Raw genomic sequence first — 25,672 nt, 5'->3', positions numbered from 1 at the left:
TAGCAGATTCATGCCCCTAGACCATATCATATCTTTGAACAGATAAATATTTACGAGAAACAGATGACTGCCAAGAGAAACTACTTGGGCACTTGACAATGAATAATGGGATTTGTCTAGTCCTCTGCATGCCTACACATTTTAAAATCTAATTATAGAGCTGTATTTAAAAATAAGTATCTTGAACAGATGTCTCACCCTAGAAAATGGTGGGAAATCCTCCTTCTGAATGCTGTAGACAGATCATCAAAAGATGACTAGTTAAGCCTTTGCTACAACAAAATTTTTTTAAACAGCAAAAGCAGTTCATTATTTTTACTGATTTACTTCTTTATAGACTGCAAGCACATTTAGCATTCTTTCAAGTAAACTAACACAAGAGCTTGCACTATGAAGATGCTGTGCTTTGCCAGATCAGTTCTTAGCTTTTAATATTCATCTTCCACTTCTACATTTACACTGTAGCACAATACTGTGCTTTAACAGTAAAGCAGGGTCTAAAACAAACCCACAGGCCTGAACCCAGTTTCAGGAAGTAAGGCAACTAGTACATACTATACAACTATTACAACTCTAGTCCTCGTATTTCCAGTTCTGTTTTTAGAGTAAATAGATCTAATGCCTTCTATACAAAAGAAAGCCTGTAGAAACTGATTTATAACATTACAACATGATTATTCTGACAAGTTATGAAACATTGAACTATCAGTTCTGAGTATACATCTATTTTCTACTGAGACAGCAACAAACAAAACGAGCGTCAAGATAAGAAAAAGCCGATGTGAAGTAGGAAGAAATGCATGCCAGTGCTGTAAACAGGACAGTTACTCTGCTAGCACACTCATGCAAGTGCCACCATCATACCAATCGTTTCAGTCAAGAATCATCTGAACACTCATTTGCCTTACCATATGCATTTAAACTTTCCTGAAAAAAGTCTCAACTTCAATTTTCATTAGGTAATAGGGATCAGTAAATTTACAGTGACACACTAAATATGGGTTTCTATTTTAACCTTAATACTGAGGAGCATCAAAGCCTTCCACACACCAAGGACAGAGTTCCCCAGCAATTTAATGAGACCTTTGGAGCATCCCCCTCTGTAAAACTCTGCTCAAAAGAAAGCATGCAAATCTACCTGCTTTTTGGTTAATAAGAGTTTTAATGGTTGCCTATACAGGCAGATAAATATATCTAAAGGTGCAATGAAAATGTTTTGGCTGCTAGTTTAGAAAGATCTACATAAATTGGGACAAATATTTGTCCTACTCCTAGTTAAGATACACTGAAAATACACAACACCTTAAGGAAGACTTTACAGCATGGGTAGTGAAGATATTAATACCAAGATTTTCTTTAACATGCTACTACAAGAGTACACACAAGATTGAGTCCAGAGCAGAGGTCTCCATACGTAATAGTTTGTGTACTGTCCTCTACTCAGATCTCCAAAACATCAGGAATGTCCCATAAGCCAAGAAAGAGAGTCATTCTTTCTTCTGCCAAGGACATTGTCACACTTCCAGCGCTGATTAAGAACAGAAGTAACCAGTAACTGATGTGCAGTGTTAACTACTTATTCAATGTTGCAGGCCATAGCATAAAGGAGAAAAAAGTATGTTTATAAGGTATTTACATTGTTTACTGCTAAGATAATTCTTCAGGCTGACAGATTTTTTTTTTAGCAAGATTGTCTTCTCACAAATTGCCTTCATTTAGATGTATTGCATAATTATTTATTATTTATATTGTCCCAGATCTACACTGAGGTCTTTTTGTGCTAGACTGAAAAGCACTCAAAGACGGTACCTGCCCCAGTTATGACTGGGATGAGAAAGTAGCTTCCTAACAGCACATTCGTCCTTGTTTCTAGCTAAGCAATGTCCTTGCATGTAAACAATACCATTAGGACAATAAGCACTCCTCCATTTACAGAGACGCAACATGGACAGAAGCAGGAAAAAAAGTTGTCTTCAAGACTGCATGTTACTTTAACAGGCTTAGTACCAGAGATATCCCTCCTAGCAATAAGAAATTCGCTCTCTAGCTAGACATAGTGCCAATATTACAATGAACACTGATGATCGAAAGTGTTATGAAATGTATTTTTATGTTGTTAAATCATATAAAAGATCTAAGAGTGAAAAGTGAGAGATATTATTAAGATAGCAACTGCTCTTCAAACAGGGACAAATGGCATGTCTCATTATCAAGAAATCCACTTTTTTTTAATTGGCTGGCATGTTTACTAGCAATTGGCAGACCAACTTATTCCATACGTAGGCCAAACAGATATCAGACAGCGCCAAATTTCATGCACCATTGACCTTGAACGGATTCAAACTGGTGACCTAAAAAATAAGAGCTCTGCATAACATCACTGCAAGCAATTCAAATCCAGTACATATACAATCCAGGAAGCTGTTTATATAAGTAACAAGATAATTGAAAAAAGTTACCTATGAATGTCTGTTGTGCCTGTGAATTCCCCCCTACCCTTGGGGAACACGAATGAGGGTAGTTAGATGCATTAGCACCCATTTTCTTCAGTCACTCAGGCATTCCGCCTGCTGGCTCTTCAATGTATAATCCCATAATCCTTCACAGATCTTCAATCCCAGATCCAGCACTCTGTTCCTCCATTTCTGGAAAACAAAAATAGCAGGAAATTTTAACAGTTGTTTTCAGTGGGTATTAAGCAATTTAGATTAAATAAACACAGTTTCCAGCACAAAGTATTTTTATACAATAAAAACTTCAAACACTTTCAAGATAGCTTTTATTTGCGGGGTTAAACCAAGCTCAACAGTACTTTTTCTTCTGAAATTATTTCCAACCCATTCATAATTCAACATGATAAACTACAACATGGAACAGGATGGTTATCATCAATCTCCAGCTTTCAGCTAAGTAGTCTTCAAGTACAGGTTGGTCTAGACGAGAAGAGATCTGCTCCTTTAACTATACCAGAAGAGACTTTTCATACATGCTTACGCATTTATACACTGTTATAAAAAATGCTAGATTCAATTGTGCTGACTGAGAAGGCAGAATAAGCCTATCCTATTAGGGAGATGTCATCGTCACTGCTTTCAGCTACACTGGTTTTGTACCAGTCGTGTACTCCTCATTCAGTCATACTTGCCAAGTGCAGACTAGTGCCTAGAAGCAGGTTTACAATAGCAAAAATAAAGTATTTATCCATTATCTAGGTGAACACATAAGACAGTAGATTTTGGATTTGTTATCAGGCATTCGAAAACATTTTAGGAAGTCAATACTGAAGAAACTTGAACAAGGATTCATGCTGTGCATACACACACAAGCACATTCTAATTCCCTCTTAAATGAGGAGCTGTGTTAAAGCATTACTACTGCAAAATGAAAGCTATCACAAGAAACTGCTGTCAACTCAAAGCATTAATTCCCATCCAGAACACAAACACAAGAGGACAGACTGGAAAGACTAGTACAACAGTAAAGCCCATATTAAGAATTTTGTAGTCTCTGTTCAATACTGTGAACATGTAGCCAGATTCCAATGTGTTGGTACAAATTTAACTGTATTTTCTATAAGCACCCAACCTTATCCCCTTTCCCAACACAGCGCTGGTATGTTAGATCAGACAACGATGAGCCAGGCAAGGGCACGTTCCAAGAAAGTTGCAGCACTGTGCCAGTTTCTTTCCTCTGCTTTAATAATCCATTTATTTCCAAGCGCAGAAACAGAAGTTCTCCCAACACTGGAGAGTCAAGATTGAGATAAGTGAAGAGACATGCCTGGCTTCTTAGTCACAAATGCAGCATGCTGAACAGATCCTGGGGAGTAGAAGGCTGAGAGACAGGCTGGGAGGCAGAAGGCTACAGCCTGCTGTAGGCGTGTGAGGGGCAGGGGATACAAGTGCCAAAGGATTAGGGCTCAGCTTACACGTGGAAGAAGATAGCAAATAAGGGTTTCAAAACCTGACTAGGAGATGTGGATGTGCGAGGTAAAATGGCGAGACACTGACATTTGGATACCTTAGACCACAGTTGCTAGGATCCAGAAGTTTGGCATTTCTGTTGTATACCACAGAGATTTTTCACAGAAGAATCAGAACTTCTTGTGCTAGATCTGATGTGCTGGCAGAATCCCTGTTCTAAAGTTCTTACTGCCCAGGTCTACGTGGCGAAGCTGCAGCGTGTTGAGCACTAGCGGAGCTCTCCTAACGTAGCAGGTAACTGTAACAATACAGCAGCTTTATACCAATTATACAAGACAACTTGAGCCAACCTACAGCTTGCAGATGCAAGGAGGGGGGAGTTCTCATCCCCTCCCTCTCTAGCCAGCTGGTAATGTCTCCTCACTTGCACAATCTGGTGCTTTTCTTGACCTTGTTGCTAAGCAGATTCAGCTCGCTAAATCATCAGAAAACAGAAAGATGAAATACCCTTCTACTCAAATAGAAAGTCGAGTGTGCTCAGTATGAAGTTAGAGAAGAACCAGAGCACACAAAAATTGGACACCATACCACTTCTCAAACACAAACTCTTAGATCAGTTCAGTCTTAGACACATTTACTCATTTTTTTCTTGTATAGAAATAAGCTATCCATATACTTATTTCCATACAAAAAAGTTCTGCTGATTTAAGAAAAAAATCTTCAGGAAATAATTTATCTTAAATAGTGACACCTAAACTAATTTGTGTACCTACACAGAATATGCTACACTGATTTCCCATCCATTTCTAGATGAAATTAATTACACTTAGTACAAGCCATGTGGAGAGAGGAGTCACCTTTCAGTATGAATTCCAACTCTCTCACAAATAAGGACCAGCATCCTGGGTAGATATCTCAATAACTTCCTTTTTCTTCTGTTTTATTTTGCTGAAAGAGCTAAAGTTGGACTTAGTCCATTTGGACAGAGTCCTGGAATAGTGCCATTTGTTATTCCACTTTCCTCTTTTGTATTCTGCTGTGGTCTGCTAATTTGTCCATTAGATGCCTAATAATATTTTTCAGTTCTTCCTTGCATGGGGAAGAGCTGAAGCGCTAAGAAACAAGGGTCTCAAACTGCAGAACTTTTGAAGAAAAGCTATCAAAAAAGTATGCTAAAGAGATCTTTTGCTAACATACACTAACTATATGTAAGCAAGACTCAGGCTGGAAGTTAAAGATATCTCCCATCTCCTTCTTCCTTTTGGTAAGAAGTATGACACAAAGAATAAGGAACACAATCAAGGAATATGTATTAACAGTTCAATACCATTAGACATGCAGTACCTAAATCTGCAGAGTAACAGGATTTAAATTCACTGAAAATGTAAACACTAAAAAAAAAAAAAAAAAACTACATGATATATGTAACCACAAGAGCAGTTTTACACATTTTAAGCCCAAATAAATGGCATCAAGAGTGAATTCACTCACTACTTTTCAAGTATGTAAGTTAAGTAATTCTACAAAACACAGGGCAATGCCAAAATAGTGTCACACTAAGTAACACTACTATATGGAGTTTCTCCTTCACTGAAGCTTGGAATGTTTGAGAGTTCAGTATTTTAGTAGACGGGTACTATGGTCTGCCATTCGGCCCATTTACACATGCCAAAACTTCTTGCTCCTCCTTTCAAATTAACTGTATGTTGCTTGGTCATGTGTAACATTGACAGATTTCTTGAAGTATTTTTTTATCTTGAATTCAAACATGTTCTAGTTGATTACAAACTGTATTGTGCCCCACAGCTCAGAACTGATCACAGCATTTTTAATCCCAGTATTGTCTTTAACCTTATGAATCAACCAAAACTACAGTTCTTACAGTGATATAATAAAATCCAGCCTTCTACTCCCCCTTCTTACAAGACAATATTATATAACCCATATTTTCCCAAACAATTTAAGCTGGCAGCAGTGATGACTTTGTCCTGGAGAAGCCTGCCTTCCACCATTTAGTCTCAAAAGCCACTTTCCTTGCCTTGTTTACTCTGGCTCAAGTTTTCAGTGAGCCAGATAACTGACCCATGTTAAAAAAACAACTCAAAGAGTTTTATTTTAAACAAATACATATATATTTTTTTTAATGGTATCACATGGACACTCGTGCCAGCACAGGTAGAAAAAGAGAGGGCAACATGCAAACAAGTTCCCAGAACCAGGATTGCATCTTTCGACCGCAAGGCATACTTGAATCATTTGGATCTAGGGCTGTTTTCAGTGTCTACTTCAGCTTTTATGCTCTTACTAAACACAGCCAGCTTGCAAATACCTGCTGAGCCTAGTACGAACATAAAAACATCTCAGATACTATACAAAATGGCAAACCAAGAAAGCTGTTTCCCCATGGTGGAAAAACAGCTGCAGTACTAAATGAATGGAAAAATAAGAAACAACAATTAGATCCTTAGCTGCAAAAGGAAAGAAAGATTTCATCTTTCCTTGCAGAAATTATCCTGAATACCAAGAGCTTTCCTACTTTAGCCACTGAAGAATTTTTAAAATCTAACTATGGCCTCAAAATACAGTCTTAGTTTTTGGGGTTTTTTTTAAATGGCAACTGAACTACCTCTTCATTTTCATATGCATTCAGGTAAATGTTATTAAAAGAAAGCTAAATTCAGGATCTGCTGACCTACTGAAACAGGAGGTCTTATTGAGGACAACAGTGATGCACGTCATGATGTGTGTTATGTATGTATACATGTACACAAAGTTAAACAACGTCAAAGCTCTTGCTTAAAGAAGCCTGCAATGCAGTAAGTGGTATATGAAACCAGGAAGCTTTAGAAGCCACAGTAACTCAAAATACTATAGAAAGCATAAAAGTGACTTTCAGATTAAACCAATACTTAGAACAGCAGAATAAAATTTTAAAATAAACACAAATCTAGTTAAAGTTTCAGTACCTGAAATAAGTTTTTCCAGTCTTCTCAATACTTGTCAAACTTCATGAACCCAAAAGCCTAAGAAACCAAGACGACTTGCATCTGAGGTGTCTGGGCTGACAGCCAAGAATCCCTGGATTGGGAATTTTTGTTTAACAAGAAGTCTGTGTGCAGAATGGACTTTTGGTAACAGTTACACTTTGTTTACAGTCATCACTCAATACAAAGCTCTCATAAAATTTTCTGTAGTCCACTGGGATCTAATTAAGATAAAGGGCAAGGTGGGGAATGCTAAAACATGCTTCACAGCTACCAGAAGAGATTGATATTTTTTCCCTCCTCTAAAATTTTGAGAGATTTTTATATTTCTTCTGAAATATAAAATATTTCTTGCTATGGGATTATGAAACAATATAACCCTAAAACTAAGGCAAGAAAACAAATGAAGTATATACACATACTTGTACCAACATGATTTTTCAGGTTTTATGTTTTCCTTAACACATTTTAAATTTACTGCCAGTAAATGACAACACAGAGCAAGTATGACAAGCATACCTTATTCATATTTGCTTACATTTTTATCTAGATTAAGAACGTTATGCTAGTTTGAAAGGAACTGTTGGGGCAAAGCAACAGGAGAGTGGAAACATTTATGATATGAAATGATAACATTTTAACATCCAGCAATAAACAATAACATTTTTGCAAAAAACAACTAAAAGGGAGAACCCCATTGAGGAAATATTTCAACTACATTTTAGCAAGGATAAACCTTTTTCATAGCAGTTAGGCAGATGAATAATTAAAAGAAACAGAACCCATGAGGATGGGCCACTGCCATTGTCCTCAAGGTACATCCATCAGCTGCCTTAACAACCTCAGCCTGTCTCCCTTATGGAGGCACACAGAGAAGCTGCCTGGAGATCTATTATGTACTGAGCCATCACAAGGGAGTTTAGTAACAATCCCACATTCCGCCAAGTAGTTCTGCAATTTCTGTCCACCTGGGGAAGCTCCAAATACAGCCCTGTCCACACTAGTTATTACACAGTAACACTACTGGAATTACCAGGGAGCAAGCATCCATAGGGACAAGCACTTGAACAGAAAGTTTCTTATTTGTAACTGCAATTCAAGCTGTTTATTCAGAACATTTACTACCCACATCACTTCCCTGCTATCCTCTTTCTTGAAGGATCTGCCAGTAGGAGCTGAGGGGAACTGAATATGACCCATCTAGACATTCCTCTTATTCCATTCATGAAGCACTGGCATACTTACAGACTTTGCCAAGGCTAGAAGTTTCCTCTCTGAAGAGCATACACACCCAATGACTGAATGCGTATGGACAGCACATCTTGAAGAAGTTCTGTAATTGGTAAGTAATACTCTGTTCAAAGTAAACAACCAAAATTTTGAAGGACCAATTGATTATAACCTGGTATATATCCAAATCTATGCAGATGCAGATATTGAAATTAAAAAAACAAACTAGTCAAGCAATCAAGCTTTGTCGTTATTCAGAAATATCAGGGTCATAGAATATTAAGATGTAGCTGACGTGGCAGAAGTCTTCTGGTTTGGATTAGTACTATATAAAATCAGGAATAGGCAGCATTATTTGTAATTTGAGTCTATGAATCTGTTTTTTCATTATTTACTGCATCATAAAGAAAAAACAATAAGCAAAATATCAGAACTTAAGCCACATTAAGAGTTGTGCAGATAAGCACAAGAGGGCAAGAAAAAGCGGATATAACTGGAGTATGAAAGTGACTATACCAGCTAGTTCTCTGTTTAGAGCCACATGTTCCAGCTTTCACAAAGAACCCTTTCTTAAATAAAGTTAAGCATGAATCTTCAAGCATGTTCTTCTTCATAAAGTAGTATGTTTCCCCACTAAAAAAAAGTTCTTTCAAAACGCAGGGGCCAAAACCTCCACAACAGACCTGGGCCTTTACTCCTAGATCTGCTGATAGTCATAGGGCTGAGCTTTTGAGGAGGAGGGGGGAAGGAAAAAAAAAAAAACAAAAACCACACACCACGAACACCACAGACCACCTTGTACTGCTTTTTAACACATCCCCTGGGGAATCAGAGTGAACATTAAAAGAATATATTCAAGCGGCATATAGAGACCTGTAGCCTTGAAGGTATTTATACTTCAGAAAATGAAAACATTGAGGAGCATTCTGGCAGTTGAAAAGACACAGAAAGTACAGAAAAAAAGTCATCTTTTCAACATTCCCTTTGCAAGTAGCATTCATAGTAGGATTTTTGATGTTCTGCAAAGCAATTCAGAGTATGATGTGAATGTGTCACATCCAGCAGCCATCAAGTAATGTCAGCAGCAGGGAACACTACAGGACAAGCTGAAACACTACAGGAGCTTAAGAGTCATGGGACACCAACGTATTTATATCATCTCCAGTGCTTTTCTTTCTTTTTTTTTTTTTAAATCACACCATCTTCAGACTAATCAAATTACAGCATTGCAAACCCATACGGAATAGGAAGCTCCTCTCAAACAGCTAAAATGTTTTCATATACTTGCAAATGAACCTTGATCTCTGTAAATCACTTATCCTTCCAGTTGGTTGCATGTACTCACTAATTTCTCAAAAGCCTATTCTGACAGATGAGGCTCACATAAAAGACTTAACTAATGTTCTAGAAGTTGATGAATTCAAAACACATTCTTCTAGCAAAATCAGCAAGAACTCACCTTTTGCTCTCTAGGACTCTCTCCAAATTAAGTGTCTAACTGCTTGTATTCTCCAATGACTTTCCATTTTTAGGATTTCACTTGAAGCAAGTATTATTCACTTCACAGAATGTCATTCTGGACACAAAATATCAGTAAACTATTATGGAAGGGATTCAAGAAATCCTATTGACCAAATCTTATCAATATCACTGAACAGTGTAATCACGTATCAACATATCCATTTACAAGGAAAGTGAGAAGAATTCATTTTAGCCAATCTTGAATAACTGCAAGTTATTTTGACACAACACATCTTTTAAAGACTTCAAAGTTTTCTTAAAAGGCCTATTCTAAGCAAACAAAACATGCTTTTGTTTTTAAAAAAGCAAATCCTCTTTGGTGTAATAAAGTAATAATAAACTCCAAATTACATGGAAAATACCTTAAATTATCAGACCTCAAAAAAAATTTTTTTTTTAAATGAGAAAAGTTACACACTTAAATTTCTATCAAACTTTCTATCAAACTAGGTAGCATGCAATTCTCTTGCCAGCCTGCAGTTTAATTAACTCCAAATTTCAGCTGACTAACTTCAGATACTGGGACTAAATACTGTACCAGTCTGGGAAGACCACAGTCCCTCCCTCTCTTCAGACACTGCCAGCCCTTTATTGCCGAAGTAAACAAGAAAGGTACCCTCAATCATCTGCTCAGATAAAAGGTTCTTATTTCTTCCATGGAAAAGGCAGCAGTGGTGCAGAAGAAAGAATCATCCATGTGAAGCTGTCCCACCTTTAAATAGCATATTTCATAGTCTTCCAATCCAAGTACTTCTGTCAACAGGCTTTTTTTTGTATGGGGGGGGGAGGAAGAGGGATCTTTCCTCCTTGCAAGTTTCTACAACTCATACATTTCTTTTATTTTCATTTGAAGCTCCCCCAAAATATCCTCATTTCATTCAGAAAGAGAATTCCTTTTCTTGCTTGAGCTGTGACCCAACCACAACACAAGATGCTGCTTCCAATTAGCAAGTCTGCTAAGACAGGGAAATCTTGGCTCAAACCCCAACCATATGGAAAATCTGTCTCAGGCTTTTACCACTGCTGACTTCTCATATCAAGTACCACCCCAGTGGGGTATACGCTACAGTCTCCTTGTATTGGAGACATTTGCCCTCCTCTCCAGGCCCAATTTTTTCAGAGAAAGCCATTTACTGTGAATGAGGATCTGGGAACTTCCTGTACACAACAGAGCTTTTAAATTCAACATACAGTTTACAGTCACGCACATGTCCTCCAAGAGCATGCTTCCTCTGAAGTTGCTAATAGGACAATCCCAGATGCTACACTTTGTGCCTACACTAAGGGCAAGTAAGCAGCACCCATCCTCTTTGCCATTTTCAATTCGCCTTCAAAAAGCACCCTTTTTATCACATAGTCATAGTTCCCCTTCCACAGTCTTAATAGGAACAGTAGCAGCCTTTGATGCTGCTGCCGCTTGAGGCTTTCCAGACAATAACTCTGATCTCACAATGTCCAAACTGAGTGCCAGTCTTGGGCCCACGTACTGAATGTCCTTCCAATATGAACGGACTCTGTTCCTAAATCAGTTTACTGGTTATTTCCATAGTCTTATTTTGGCTGCAATCAACTCATCACCCTGCCAGCCATCCTTTGCATCAGTAACAATTTCATCTTGTGATATTTTTGTTGCTTAGAACCATTACCAACAGGATTCCTCGTTACTTCACTATTTCTACATGATCATCCTCCTTTCTGCATAAGCTTCTAATAGATGCTTGGTGACAGAATAATATGCATCTCAAGTACTTCCACTGAAAACCTCCTCCTGTGGCCAAAGCAGCTCTTACCGGTATTGCCATTTATTCAAAGTGATTTCTCTATATCCCCCTCCTTAGTATAGCACCATACTTTTTGTCCCATACACCATCGCCCCTGAGGATCCTTTTGTCATCATGCAACACCGCACTTCACCCATGCAGCCTTTTCTCTTTGATATACCACAAATTTGAGGTAGCAATTGCTAGCATCATCTCTTATACTTCTAAGACTAATGGATTCTCTTATTTACAACACAAAAAATGAGAGGTGGAGCATGGACAGGCCTAAAAAGATAATCTAGTCCAGTCCATCTCCTGAGACACATTGGTTTTTTTGAAGAAACATTGATTTTTGCCCTTGTTTTGGAAAGCATTAAATCACAGTCATAAAACTGACAAAAGTTTGTTATAGAGTCTCAACAATAAGAGTCACAAGCCACAACAACAAGTCTTGGATCCAACTAAAACACCATTCCAATCTTGATTCAAAATGTACAATTGGTTCATCTCCCCTCCCCTCCGAAAGAGTCGGTTCCCTGATGCTGTGGTTCCATGCATATTTCTTGAGCAGCAGTGCTCACCACAGCTGCTATTACCATCTTCCTGCAGCTCCCCCATGGTGTCAGTAACCGAACCAGGGCATTCTCCTCCGCAGGATTTCTCTCTCCAGTTTAATTCGTTCCCTGCACTAGTTTATTGAATGACCAAATGAACAGCTATGTCAGAGGAGGGAGAAGCAGCAAGAAGTAGCCAGAGGGCTGCTTGCTCCTCACAGCCATCAAATGTGAAGCGCACTTTGACTAATGCTCAGCTGGCATTGCCTTCAAAACCAAACATTCCTACTCCCATGCACTCTTTCCTACAGCAGAGCTGTCTAGCAGACATTTGTGAAGCCACATAATGAACCATATTAGGGAACTGATCGGATTGAAAAATAACCATGTATTTAGCTGGTTATCCAGTGTGGCTGCAAACAGCTCTGCCCTCAAGGAGACAGCACTGCCTCTATCCCCATTCAGTCAACTACCACTCTAAATCTAAACATCTTGCTATATTGTAAGAGGGTTCTTACAGCTACTTAGTTATATTATTTCTCCTAGAGAGCTCTTAAAGACTGAAGAGTGAGGGAAGGGGAAAGAAAAAAAAAAGATTACTCTCAAATCATCTGCAAGCCAAGGGTAGTTCTAGAGGAAGCAACCAATTTACATAGTGGTAACTACAGTTAAAATTCACTGTGAAAGCGAATTCTTAGGCCTTTACTTCTTTCGCTCTGAAGTTACACTGTTTGCCCCTCCCTTCCTTCAACCAGACGTTGGTTAACAACCCTTCCGATATCAGCCATTAATACTAGAAGAGGTCGGGGGGGTACTTTTTTGAAGGCTTGGAAAATATAAAATTTGCAGTGACAGAAATATTTATCTACATATTGTCATGTGGGGGAGGAGGAAAAAAAGCCAAGCCTATATGCGTTTTCCTACACTCCCCTGAAACCACCAAATTCCTCCTCTTATGGGGAGAAGCTAACTGTGTATACAAGACTCCCTGCCTGTCAGCTCTTCACAGATACACTACAACCAAAGTGATGCTAACAGGGAGCTGGCACCTTCCCTTCACCCTGTTTCCCCATCCATGTGGTTTTCCCGCTTCCCCTCACACCACATACAGAGATTGTATGATCACCAAACAAGTCCCTTCAGGTGGCCAATCCATTATACTACTACTGGAGGGGTTGCAGATAACAGAGAGAGTAGGGAGGTCTGCAGGTTGGTCTGACAGTCAGCCACATCATGACAACTGGATGAACAGAAACCCACAGCTGGCAGACCTGAACTTTTGGGCAGCTATTGCTATTAGACTGCTGTAACAACTATGCAAATGCATACCTCTTGTACTCATGTTTTTAATTCTTCTTTGACCTCAAGCTCAGCCTTGAACAAGTCATTCAAGCCTGGCCTGAGCCACACAGGCAGGATCTTCATTTGCAGCCACTGTTTCTGAGGCTCAGGTTTCTGCCCTGGTGCTCTACCTTTCCCCTTTTGTCTTTTAACAAACCTTTACAGCCTCCTCCAATCTCACTCTACCCATTGAAGCAGGCAGCAATATGAAATTGAACTGAAAGAGTCATCATACACAATATTTATATAACAAATGAGTCACTCAAGAGCTTGTGAGGTGGTTATGGACCACTGTCTTCTTGAGGAAGTCTGACATTCCAGGACAAACCCACTGGCTATGTGTTTTTATTTAGATGCTTTTATAGTACCAAAATGCAACACAACTAACATTGGGATCTTGCATCTGTTTGCATATGTCAGTTATCTCTTCATATACTATAATGTTAAGATTTCAGCAGTTATTTGAAAGCTTGCACATTAAAAAAAAAATCTCCTTTGGTAGGGCTTTTCTCTATAGTCACCTAAATTCAAGAAATTCAGGAGAAAACTAAGAGCCATGCTGACTTCAACAAGTAACATTTATATATATCATAACATTTTACACCAAGAAATCTTTCTGTGCCACATACTTCAAAGATTTCAGCAGTTTTGAAGAGATTTTAGAACACGCGAACATGCACAGTAACAGAACAAGGGTACTACAATGCCTCTGCTCACAAATGCAAATCCCAGATTCCTCTACAAACCACCAAAACCCTCAAAAGTTATACCAGCCCTTTAGCACTTGCACACAGATTCCACAAAATTGCAGCTGAAACTAAATGCTCAAGATTTGACCCCCCCCCCCCAATATAGAAACCTATTTCAAATGAAACAGAAAAATGCACTTCCTCTATGATAAAAGCAATCCATTAAGCTAGGAAGGGCTTAGTCAGAAAACCAGTTTAGTACTTAGCCTACAATTAAGTTGGGTCTTTGTTTATATTTCCCCCTCAGCAAGAAAAGGAAGTTATGTCTTCCAGACTTCCTACAAGCTCCCTCTGGATTTCCAAAGCATTCATTTCTTGTCCTGTAACATGAATGCTGAGAGTCAAAGGAGCGCCACACATGTTGATATAAGTTCCTTGAAAACCCTAAAAATGGATGCACCAATTTGAGTCATATTTACACATTTCATGAGTTTAGCAATACCCACACATACCTCATATCTAGAGATTTTAATACTGCACAGTAATGATAACCTGTGGGGCACCTTGTTCAACTCTGTGCTAAAGCAAGTCTGCCCTTTGAGCAGACTGATGATATTCCTCAACTTCTCTCCCCATTCGCACCACATACAATATTTTAAACCTACTTTAAACCCTAGACCATTAGAAAATATTAAAATTTCTAAGAAATCAAATAAAAGTTTTAGAAGGAAGGCAAAAAAAATCTAGTGTATTAAAGGGACAGTCTACTGAATTGTGTTAAAGGAGATATTTCATTAAAGCAACCTGTTACTCTAACTCTCATTTTAGACTGAGTTTTGCTCATCTTATCCTCTTATCCACAACCTTCCTTGATACTACTACTCTTTCCCATTCAAAGAAAAGCAGAAGGAGAAACTTTTGCCAGTGTATGTTATCCTTGCCAAACCTTCTCTTGATTCTTCTAATAATTGAGAAATTCAGCACTATTAAAAAAAAAAAAGACAAAATTGGGACCAAAAAAAAAAAAAAAAAAAAAGCAGTCTCACTTTCCCTCTTTTCCCAGCTGATCATTCCCACTCGCAACTCTCCATTCCCCAGCATTCATATTCAATGAACAGGATTAGAGAACTGACCCAGGTTAAAAATAATCAACAACAAAAATCCCACAAGGCTGATTTTTACTTGAATAAAGCAAATAATGTTATACATATAGGAAAAAAATGCAGGTTCCGCTTTCTTCCAAATTAAAAACAAAGCTGGAACTCAAATTCACAAGATGTTTAAATAAGCATTCTCATTATTGTCAAGTATCATTAGGGCTTAATACAATTCAGCTGTGATGCAGGCAAACCCCAGCAGCAAAGTGTGCCATTTTCTAAATTAATTCTCCAGAAAATGAAGTTGGTAGCTAAAAATAGAATGGGGAAGGGGAAGGAAAGAGAAGAAAGGGAAATGGATGGGGGGAGGTGGAAGGAAGAAAGAAGAGGAAAACTAGATCAGCACAAGTTTATTAGCCCAAACCAGCAAGTTTTGATCAAATAACGAATTGAGTAATTGCACAGAAACCAAATTACAGCTAGACAAAATGAGTTGTATGTTTGTCAAGACATTTTAGCTTCTCTCCTGAAAACATCCAAAGTATTTTCCTTGAAATGGAAAAGTCCCAAATAGTATGGACAGATATTTTAGAAAGTTTGTTTTAGGACTATACTTCTGAGTATTTCTGTTTTCAGAAGCTTTGTAATTTACACCTGAAAAGCATCTTGAAATAGTAAATGCCCGGGTTACAGCAAAGAATTCAGTTAAACTGAGTTGAAGCATAGCTTTGATTAAGTTCAGAAATACATATAAGGGTCACTTTACCAAGAGCTACCAAGTCTTTAGGCAGCCACTTAGAATTACAAAGTACTATTACAGAGAGCATAATCTTATGCTGTATGACAGCCTTATGATGCTAAAAGGGTATCTTGGCATTTCAAGTTCAGATCCACACTTCTAGAGATGTTTTATGAAGGACTAAAACCTACAGAGTTTTTAAATGATGGCGTCAGAAAGAGAAGGTACTTTCCAATCTACATCAGGTAAGTTCTTAAAATAAAAAGCATGAGATTCTTTTAAATATCCTCTTTGATTATATATATATAAAAAAACCCTAAAAATAGTTGGCCAAACTGGAATTTGAGGATCTGAGGCAGTAATGGTCTCATGCAAAAATTTAAGATAAGCTAAATCCCCAAATCACTCATGCAAATAAGTTACAGAGGTGATACAGATACTTAGTACATTAGGATGGGGGAACTTACAAGGACACTGAGCAGGAATTCCTCACGCTCTTACATGCTTTGTAGAAATTATGGTGCCTACATCCAGCTCACCAGTAACAACTGTTATCCCTCAGAGCTGAAGAGCACTGATGGGACTCAGACTCACCCTTGTTTGGTATTGGTGTCATCACTACACCAAATGATGCAGAACTTCCTGTCTCAAGTGTGCATTTTGTCAGCTTAGCATTTTTCTGTAACGCTAGTGTTTGAAGTACATAAAAAACCCAACTCAAAAACTTCCTAGAAGTACCTCATTACAGACTGAGGCAAAGATAAAAATCTGTCTTAGAATGTCAGTATAAGCAATTTGATTGTATTTTGCTTAGCTTTAGTCATTAGTGACTTTAAAGAAATGAATCAAAGTATGAATCTATTAACTTGATCAACTTTGCCCACATTCTAGAGATTTTGTGTTTGTATTATTTCATCTCCCCAGACATCTGAAATCAAGATGCCCATTACAGGATGAGATAAGGCACAAGGCATCAAGCTCTAACGAATTTCCATATTTTACTGTTTTTCTTTTTTTTTTAAATGGAAAAAAAATCCCTACATAGATGTCTACACTCCTTTCTCCTAAAGGAAATCCTTTGGTCATTTAGTTGAATATCACAATCTTCAGAGGTAATTCAGCTTCTACACATTTTAAAATAGACACCTGGGTAGACGAGAGAAATCCTCTAAATGCCTCTAGGAGGGGCTTAAGCACAGCCTCACATTAAACGCTAGAGAACCTATGGATGAGCATTATCACAGCAGCAGAGAGGCTTCGAACAGGGCTTGCATTTTCCTAGATGAAGTCACAGATCACCAAATTCATAGCAAGCCCCACTCCTCAGTTACAGTGGCCAAGGAATTATCTTTAATAAAAAACAAATGAACAAAAAACAACAAAAACACCACACACACTTATCAAGAACCATCATGAAAACAAAGCTACAGCAGGAGATGATGAAAAAGTAGAAAGAATAAAGCTGTGCAAGCCTAGGAAATGCAGTCTCATAGCATTCTCATTCGATTTGTTATTTTGGAGGACTTTTTCTTCAGTTCTCAAGCAGAAATTCCAGTTTGGGGATCAGAAGAGAGTATGAAAAGTAACTTTGTTACTCATCAATTATCTTAAAAGCAATTACAATAATCTAAATCACCACAGAAGTGTTATTACATATTTGCTACACCACAGATACTTTAGGTAGCAGACTATGATATGCAAAGCACCATTCCAATTTCCTCACTAATGCAGTCTACCCAGTCACTCAAAAATACCTTAATTTGCATATAAATAGGTATAATTTTTAATAAGGTTTGATGCTTTCGAAAGATGCCAATATTTTCGCTTTTTATATTCCAAACTTTGATTCAAATCCAGGCATTGGACCATTAGAAAGCACAGCCTTTTCTGACCCAAACAAAAAATAAATCATAGAAGTCCCTTTGGCATCAACTTTGCAGCTCTACTGATCACACAGAGCTGCTGCAAGCACAGGTCACAAAATAACATGCTTAACTAAAAGATCAAGCAGTGATCATTCATTAAATTACTATTTCAAACTCCTTTCAGTTTAGCAATTGTTACCATCAATAGAAGTATAAAATAATTTGGCAGTTATCCTGAAACACAGTTTTAACAGATCTTGCACAAGGCTACAAAATAAAGGAGAAATCTTGCATAACCATTAACTAGCTTGATCTATGCCTAAAGCACTTCCCACTAGATAATCACTTCAAGTCTTCAGTGTTAAGAACTGCAAGAAGAGGTTTGTCTTAAAAGCTGCAAGTTAGAATACTGAAATAATCCCCTACCGGAGAGGATAGCACAGAAATAAAAAGGCTAAAGATGGGGAATGGAAATTAACAGCAGCATTGGTAAAAAAAATTCCTCGAAAAGTGATTTTTAAGAAATTTTTTAAGAAATTCCCTTCTAGCCTTTATGATATGCCATAATAGCCTGGAAACAAGATATGATAATGAATAAAAAAAGACAAAGAGCAACAGAAAAAAAATTCTTTCACATACAGGAACAACTGAACATACAATGAAATCTGACTGTCATACAGAGCAGAGACCACTGAATTCAGACAAGATCTGAAGACAAAGATCAAACAGGATTTACAAAATAATTAGATCTCTATATAGATAACTGTTAGTGTTAGAATGTCAAGTTCTGGAAATAAAGCAAAATTTCCAGATGTGCAAACCTCAAGTATCAAGGCATTACTCTAAAAGTTAGAAATTGGCTGAGGAAGATGTTAGCGTCAAATCAGCCTACTGAAAGTTTCTTCTTCCTAATCAGCTTTGACTGGGGGTGGAAGGGGGGGTATGGGGGGGGGGGGGAAGTAGTCTTTTAGATGTTTTGCCACTCTGATATAACATGACAATTCCTATTTTACATTTAAAAGAAAATGATTTAAACTCACAGATGTCAGAAAAGCCCCAAGAGGCTGAAAATCTACCTGTAAGCCCACCAGTTATACCAGCTGCTAAAGCACACGTTCAGCACTGTTTGATGTGATCTTGTAAAAACCTTGCACCCAATGGAACAATTCCAGTCAGATTCAAATTTAATTAAGGATGTAGTTACATATGTAATTCACTGCTTTAGGCAACACACTCCCACCCCCAGCTCCCCTTTCCCCACTTTCCTTGCCTCTACCGCTGGGCCAGCAAATAAACTTTCCATAGCAGTGTGATGACCCAGATCAGCAACCTGATCTAAAGTCATTTTGTGTTTTACTGGCTTATTTTTCAGACAGATCAATTTCCCACACTGGTTCAGGATGACGCCATGTAAACAGTTCTAGCAGCACAGGGGACTGTGTGGGAAGCAGGAATGAGCAGCTACAGACAGCAAGCGCTCAAGTCAGTTCTGCCACTGAACGTCTAATCAGAACCTCACGAGCATCCTGATAAAGCAAGAGAGCATTCTGCCCTAGTCCCAAGGACGGAGAAATGAGAGGCTTGAGATCCTCGTAGTTCCAGGTGAGCCTCTGACGGTCTGATCTCTCTGCTTGTACGCTGGAAATAAAAAACACAGGCAGAGAATAATATCACGCAAATTAGACGCAAAAGCTGTATGGAACGTCAGGCACTAAGGTATGAAGTAAGTGTTGCATAAGCCATCACTGGTATTTGACCCCTTCCTGTACGTTTTTCCTGTCTTTCCTGATTCTTTTCCCCTGCAAACACATGATTTTGACAGTTTCTACACGAAACACATGAAGATTTCAAATCTCCTCATAGCATCCATTCATTAATGCAAAGTATCTTCACAATTGACATCATTCTTGGGAGGCATTATAGGGCAGACTGGATAGGGCACAAAAAGCAAGACTAGTATCAAAATGTGTATCTGCAATACTTCAGGCATATTGGTAAGCCAGCTTAGAAAAGAGTATTCTAAAAATCCATAGTAGCTTCTCTCCAAAGATTTAAAGATATACTGACAAGCCTCATTCTTGAAAGGACCTAAGTAGTGAAACTGAAGTGCAATAATTAAATGATTCACTGGAAGGTGGTCTAACACTCAGATCTGAACTAGGATTCCTAATTAACACTGCATGTATTAATAAAGTTTGTTCATCAATTTTCTGGACCTGTTTGGAAAGGTGGTGTATGCCATTGATTTTACAGTTGATGAAGTTCATATAAATATATTCATAACAATGTAAAGAAAAATAGAGTTAAGACTGAAGAGTTTTAAATCAGGATTTGCCTTAAGAGCAGCAGGTTCTTACCAACAATTTTAAGATTGTGGTTATTTCTTCTTAACAGCAATCTCACATTTGATGAAACTCTGATTTGATGCAACTTCTGTTTGATTAATATGCAAACCACAGGCAGCCCATAGGATGTTGTGATGCACCTTTCTTTTTGTCTCTGAAAGACAGCCACAACTACTTTGGTCATCACTGTGCAGCCCAGACAACTGAACACATTCTTTACTTGCACGCAGCCCAGTGTATCAAGACCAAACTAGCATCTGCGTGGCAGCAGGAGCAGGGCTGGCGACACGCATCCTTCTGGGGTGACCCACGGGACCACGAGCTGCCACAACACTGAGGCAACCCACAAGCAGGACAGAGGAAGGGGGTGTCCAAACCTAGAATTCATTCCTACAAGCCTAGCTTAATTGCCATCAGTGACAGGTGTAAACCTGACATCACATATGCAGCAACTTGAAAGGCTTTTTCCAAGATGAAGACTTAATATTTTGTTAGCCTGTTCTTCCAGCTCTAACAGCCCCACTCAGTTAAATTCAAACAGCTGACTGAAATGACAGTATACTTTACTATAATTTAAGAATGAGCAACATACCTTCACAATACAGAGTTTTGAGCTTCTCAGACAAGCTCAAAAAAACAAGAGAAAAAGAAACTGCAGTGACAAGTCTGTGCAAGTCTTCTAGGAGAACTTATAAAAATAATTCTATTCTTTCATGTATGACTCCTTGCAAACCAGTCAATGCCAGCTATAGGCATTACAACACTACTGTATCTATGACTCAGCAAGGGAATCTGGACATATGAAGAAAACTTACATTAGCAAGAGACAATGATTTTTTTTTAAAAAGCAAGCAATTACAACAATGCCATAAAAAATGATTCAAGCTGACTCACATCTTTGTCCCTCATATGTCTAAACATAGGAAATTAGATTAGAACATCAAATCCATCTATACGTTGGTTAAAGTTTGAAAGCAAGTAAAACAATGCCTGGAGCAGCTGAGCCAAAATATAAAGGATTTTATATTATTTATTTTTCATCTCCAGTGAACAGGGACAAACTCTGGTTGTACATTCAATATAAAATACTGAACTCTACTTCCAACACTCTAGTTTACCTGCATGCAGTCTCTCTGCAAGTCTAACTTTAAATTTGAATAAAAACAGACAGTGCTCGGCAGCTCAGCGCCATAACTTCAGATACTACTAGTTTTATTTGCTAGGATAGTCATAGAAGGTTTACATATAAGCAGGAACAGTTAGCAATGTTTATATAACAGTATTTGATGCATCAGAGTAGCAAGTTCTTAAATAGTTCAAGGTACTGTAGTCCATCAGCTCGGACTGATTAGAATTAGGTTATTCCATGAATGGAGAAAACATCAGAAGACATACCTTTAAAATACATTAATTTCATGCAGCTATTTTACAGAATAAGCACTCAGACCTTGTATTTTGAACAATAACATAGTCCACAGTGTCTGTACGTTGCTAAATAAAACATACTTGTTCCATACCCTCAAAAAATAATCTGCATGGATATTACTTTTGTTATGCTGGCAATGGACTCTTAGGGAAGAGGGGGAGGAGGGGAGAAAGGAGAAAAAATATCAACACTTTCTTAAGCAAAAGCTTGAAACAGAGAAGGATCTAAACTCACTGAATCCAAGGAAGTCTCCTCTTTTCCTCCACCGGTTTGGAACAAAACCTCAAGAGACACCGAGTGCTCTGAGCTAAGTTCCGACACGATTTTAAGTGGGTGCGTGTATCACGGTATCAGCAAGCATTTTGTTATGTTACTGCTGTATTTTATGCCAGCACTTCACACGGGTGTCCTCTTTCACCCCGCGGCCTCAAAGGAGGCGGCAGAGAAGCGCGACAGAAGCATGAATGGAGAGCGAGGCGCTGCCCCGCCACCAGCAGGAATATTCCAGAGGCCCCGGCACACACGCGCTCTCCGCAGAGCCCCCAAGTTTCCCCGGGAGCCGCGCAGGGACACGGACACCAAGAGCCAAGGCGCGAAGCTGACCCCGCGCAGCCAGGCGAGCGCGGCGCGGCCCCCACGGCCAAGGGACCGCGGCGCCGCGCGGGGCAGCAGCGGGAGCCCGCAGCCCCCGGCCCGGCAAGGCGGCGGCTGCGCGGAGGGGCGCGGGCCCCGCGGCGGGGCGCCCGTGGAGGGGCGCTGCGGCCGGGCCGGCCCCGACGGCGGCCAAGGGCCGCGCTGCTGCCCTCGCTCCGGGCCGGGCCCGCGCGCTCCGGCGGAGCGGGAGCTGCCGAGGAGAAGGGCCGGCTGCCCCGGCCGGGGGGGGCGCACCCCAGCCCCGCCCGGCCGCGGCGGAGCCCAGCGCGGGGAGACGCCAGGGGACCCTGCCGCAGCCGTGCAGGGCACCACCGCCCCGGTCCGCTCCGGCCCGGCCCCGCCGGGAGCGCCGCTGTGGGGGCGGCGGTCTCACCCCCACCCCTCCCCTGCCGCGACGCCGCGCTCGCCCCCTCCCCAGCCCGCGCTCACCGCTCGGCTCCGCGTGGCGCCTCGTCGGGTCGCGTCTCGTCTCACCTCCGGCAGCCGCCCGGCGCCGCCGCCATACCCCTCGCTCAACACCACCCGCTCCCTCCCGGCCCCGCTCCGGCCGCCGCCATTTTGCTCCCGAGCCCCATCCTCGGCCGGGCGGGGGGGGGGGGGGGAGGAGGAGCGGCCACCGCGCCTGCGCAGCACCGCTGCGGCGCCCGGGCCACGTGGTCGGCGGGGCGGGGGGGAGGCGGGACGCGGGGGGCCCCGCCCGCGGGGGAGGGGCGGGGCGCGGCCGCGCCGCCGGGGCGGCCAGTGATGGCGATGGCGGCGGCGGCGGCGCTGTGGGGGAGGCGGGGTCCGGCCCAGGCGCTGCCCGCCGCTCCCCGCGCCGTGCTGCCGTGCGTGGCTGACTCGGCGGGTCCCGGGGCCAGGGAGGGGGGGGCTGTCGGTCAGGTGGGGTGTTGCCGCACGGTCTTTGTGCCGGGTGCCGCCCCGCGCTGCGCGTGGCAGGGATCTGTTCAGCCTGGCGGGAGCTTGTCGCGGGCCGCGGCACGATCGGTTCCGGCTCTGCTGTTGCTGTGAGCATATCCTGATCAATTAGGGATAAACCGGCGTCCGTGTCCACATTTCTTCCACCTCTCAGCTTCATGAGTCAGTGTGTCACACAGGTGAATCTAGGCGTCCGCATTAAAACCGCCTGCAGCCTTTCCCACTGTTGCGGGCACCGCTCCTGCTGCAGCGGAGATGGGGGTTTTTGAGAGAGAGACATGCTGAGACAGTCAGGATCAAGCCATATCAATCACCATGTACGAAAGATCACTCTTTTCTAAGTCAGAAGGTGACCAAAAACACACCTCGAAGCTTTACCAGAAAAATAAATCTCAAAGTTTCGTTAGAGCAGTGGACCACTTCAGTAAGCCAAACCACACGCGCGCTCTGAGAGAACTAAACTCTGTACATTTAGATCTGAGAAGGTCTGAGAGGACAGTTTCATGCACAGACCAAAAATCTGATTAATTCACATGGCGGAAAATACTCAGCAAGCTGAAAGACGCCTCTGTGCTCATCCTTGACTGGTAAAGGAGAGCTATGGCCGGGTCTCTCCCCTCCCGACGGAGCGAGCTCACGCTCGGTCGCTGGGGGAAGCCTCCTTCCCCTCGGGTCACGCTGTAGTCCAGCCACCTCTGTAATTAGCTTTCCTGAGTGCAGCAGTCTTAGCTAACCACCACTTGGCATAGCATTCCATAAAGTGAGCAAAATTACCAAGAAGCTAAGAAAAAAACAACTTCAAGTACATCTGTCCATACTGTAGTGTTCTCTATTCTCTAACTGGCTTCAGCCCTAAAAATGGAAGAAAAACACAATTAGCTGGGCTGATGGACAGTTGTTCTCCACGGATATTTAACAATCTTCATTATTTATATGGTCACCAATATTGCAGTATCAGAGAGAGTCAAGTCTTTGACATCCACATCCTCACAATAAGAGAATGAGATTAGGGAATTTTTATCATAACAGTTTAATAGGTAAAGTTCACATACCCATTTTCTGCGAACAGGCACCACATTCATGGAGTACCACGTAACTCACTGTTCAGCTTAGTTCTATTTTGGACTGGCTTTCTGTAGAAATGTGGAGTATATGATTATATTGCATGTCTGTGCATTTATGGTTTTAGATCTATGACTTCTTCACTGAGAATTTTTGAACTCATTAGTTTTTAATTTGAGCCCTTACAAATGCTGCAACTACAGAAAAAGCTTCATTTGTCTTAGCCATCAAGGTCAAGAAACCAAGAGACAGAGATCTACAAGAAACTGAACTTCAGTAGTTTTAGTGCACAAGGAATTGTTTACTTAAATATAGCTGTTAGGAGAAATGGTTGCAGCTGAGGTACATAAATATCAGCAGTCTTAATATCAGCAATATCACATGACTGTACATATCATTCATGATTTATAATGATATCTTCGCTACAGGTTTTGCAGTGCCTTTCTGAGATCAGCATATAAATAAGAACTAGCTGAAGTTAAATGAGTAAGGTAGAGCTTTCAGACTGAGGGGAAATAATATGCCACCTTTGGTTCTCAGGGGATAGGAACCGAAATAAAAATGTGCCAAACTTCTGTAGACAGGTGAAATGCATCCATTCTCTCTAGCAAGCCTGGCTCATAATCTTACAGGTAGTGAGAATGAGAAGGGAAGGATAAGAAGGCTGAAAGTTTGCTTTATTAGCATTTTTTATATTCTAATACCATAAACCTGGGCGCAGGCGAAATGGATGGATAGACAGAAGTGCCCAGATCTTGCTCTGCAATAACCATCCTTCTAGCAGCTAAAATAAACTTTCTTCTCTCTTATGTCTCTGAGACAAATAGTACATTGGTTAACAACTTGGGGAGACATCTGGCAGGTTGGAAGTGAGGAAGGCCATCCTGTGCTCTCTCTTCAGGCTCCTTAAAGCATAGAGCTCGGTAGATGTCACCCCTTGACTGCAGTGCAGTGTCATAGTCTCCTAGCACTGGTCTCATGTGCCGGACAGCCCTGAAGTGAACCAAAAGTGAGCCAGCCAGCTCCCTCTGCCACGTGGGATCCTGGTGCAGGAGACAGGTTATAAAACACTGAAATACAAACCTTGCTGCGGAGGAGTGGGAAGGGGAAGCTAATTGGGTTTGCATGCAGGTAGGTAAATATGTTTCCTGAGATGAAAGAATAAGAGTTTCATACCATCTGACAAACACCCCTGGAGCATGTGCGTATGTGCACACACATCACTTCTCTGATAACCTAATTAGAATCCTCACGCAGTGCTCCCAGAAATAAGTCGAGCCTTCATTTTTAGCACAACTGAGATATGTTCAGATTGATCAATTTAAAATAATCTCTTGGAGCCATCATGAGCAAAATCTTACATATTGTCTAAATACTGTAAAATATGACATCTCTTATTTAAAATAAACAAAGCAGAATTAGATACTGTATGAGCCACACAACGATTCTCAGTAGCTCTGCTCATACAGAATGATGTAATGCTTTATTCTTTTCTTTTTTTCTTTTTGGCAAGGACTTCTGTGAAATATTTACTGATGATAATCACTGAACATACACATTGCAT

General features: G+C 40.6%; 1 protein-coding gene across 4 annotated transcripts in view; it reads right to left on the bottom strand.

Moving 5' to 3' along the window:
- BTBD7 (BTB domain containing 7) overlaps positions 1 to 22,742 on the bottom strand; it is a 57,554-nt gene extending 34,812 nt beyond the window's left edge. For 2 of the 4 annotated variants that reach the window (XM_026111643.2, XM_026111674.2), the window contains exons 1-2: positions 22,558 to 22,741; positions 2,460 to 2,645 (exon numbers count right to left, since the gene is read on the bottom strand). In XM_026111643.2, coding sequence (XP_025967428.1) covers positions 2,460 to 2,541 — 82 coding nt within the window. In that variant the 5' untranslated portion in view covers positions 2,542 to 2,645; positions 22,558 to 22,741. Of the gene's footprint in view, positions 1 to 2,459; positions 2,646 to 6,889; positions 6,989 to 22,557 lie in introns of those variants that run through there. The other 2 variants (XM_026111652.2, XM_026111658.2) reach the window with 2 other exon arrangements.
- Positions 22,743 to 25,672: the final 2,930 nt, after the last annotated feature.

The sequence above is a fragment of the Dromaius novaehollandiae genome, chromosome 5 (assembly GCF_036370855.1).
Source record: "Dromaius novaehollandiae isolate bDroNov1 chromosome 5, bDroNov1.hap1, whole genome shotgun sequence".
Classification (NCBI taxonomy): domain Eukaryota; kingdom Metazoa; phylum Chordata; class Aves; order Casuariiformes; family Dromaiidae; genus Dromaius; species Dromaius novaehollandiae.
The sequence above is the reverse complement of the archived record's forward strand: the minus strand, read 5'-3'. Positions and strand labels throughout refer to the sequence as shown.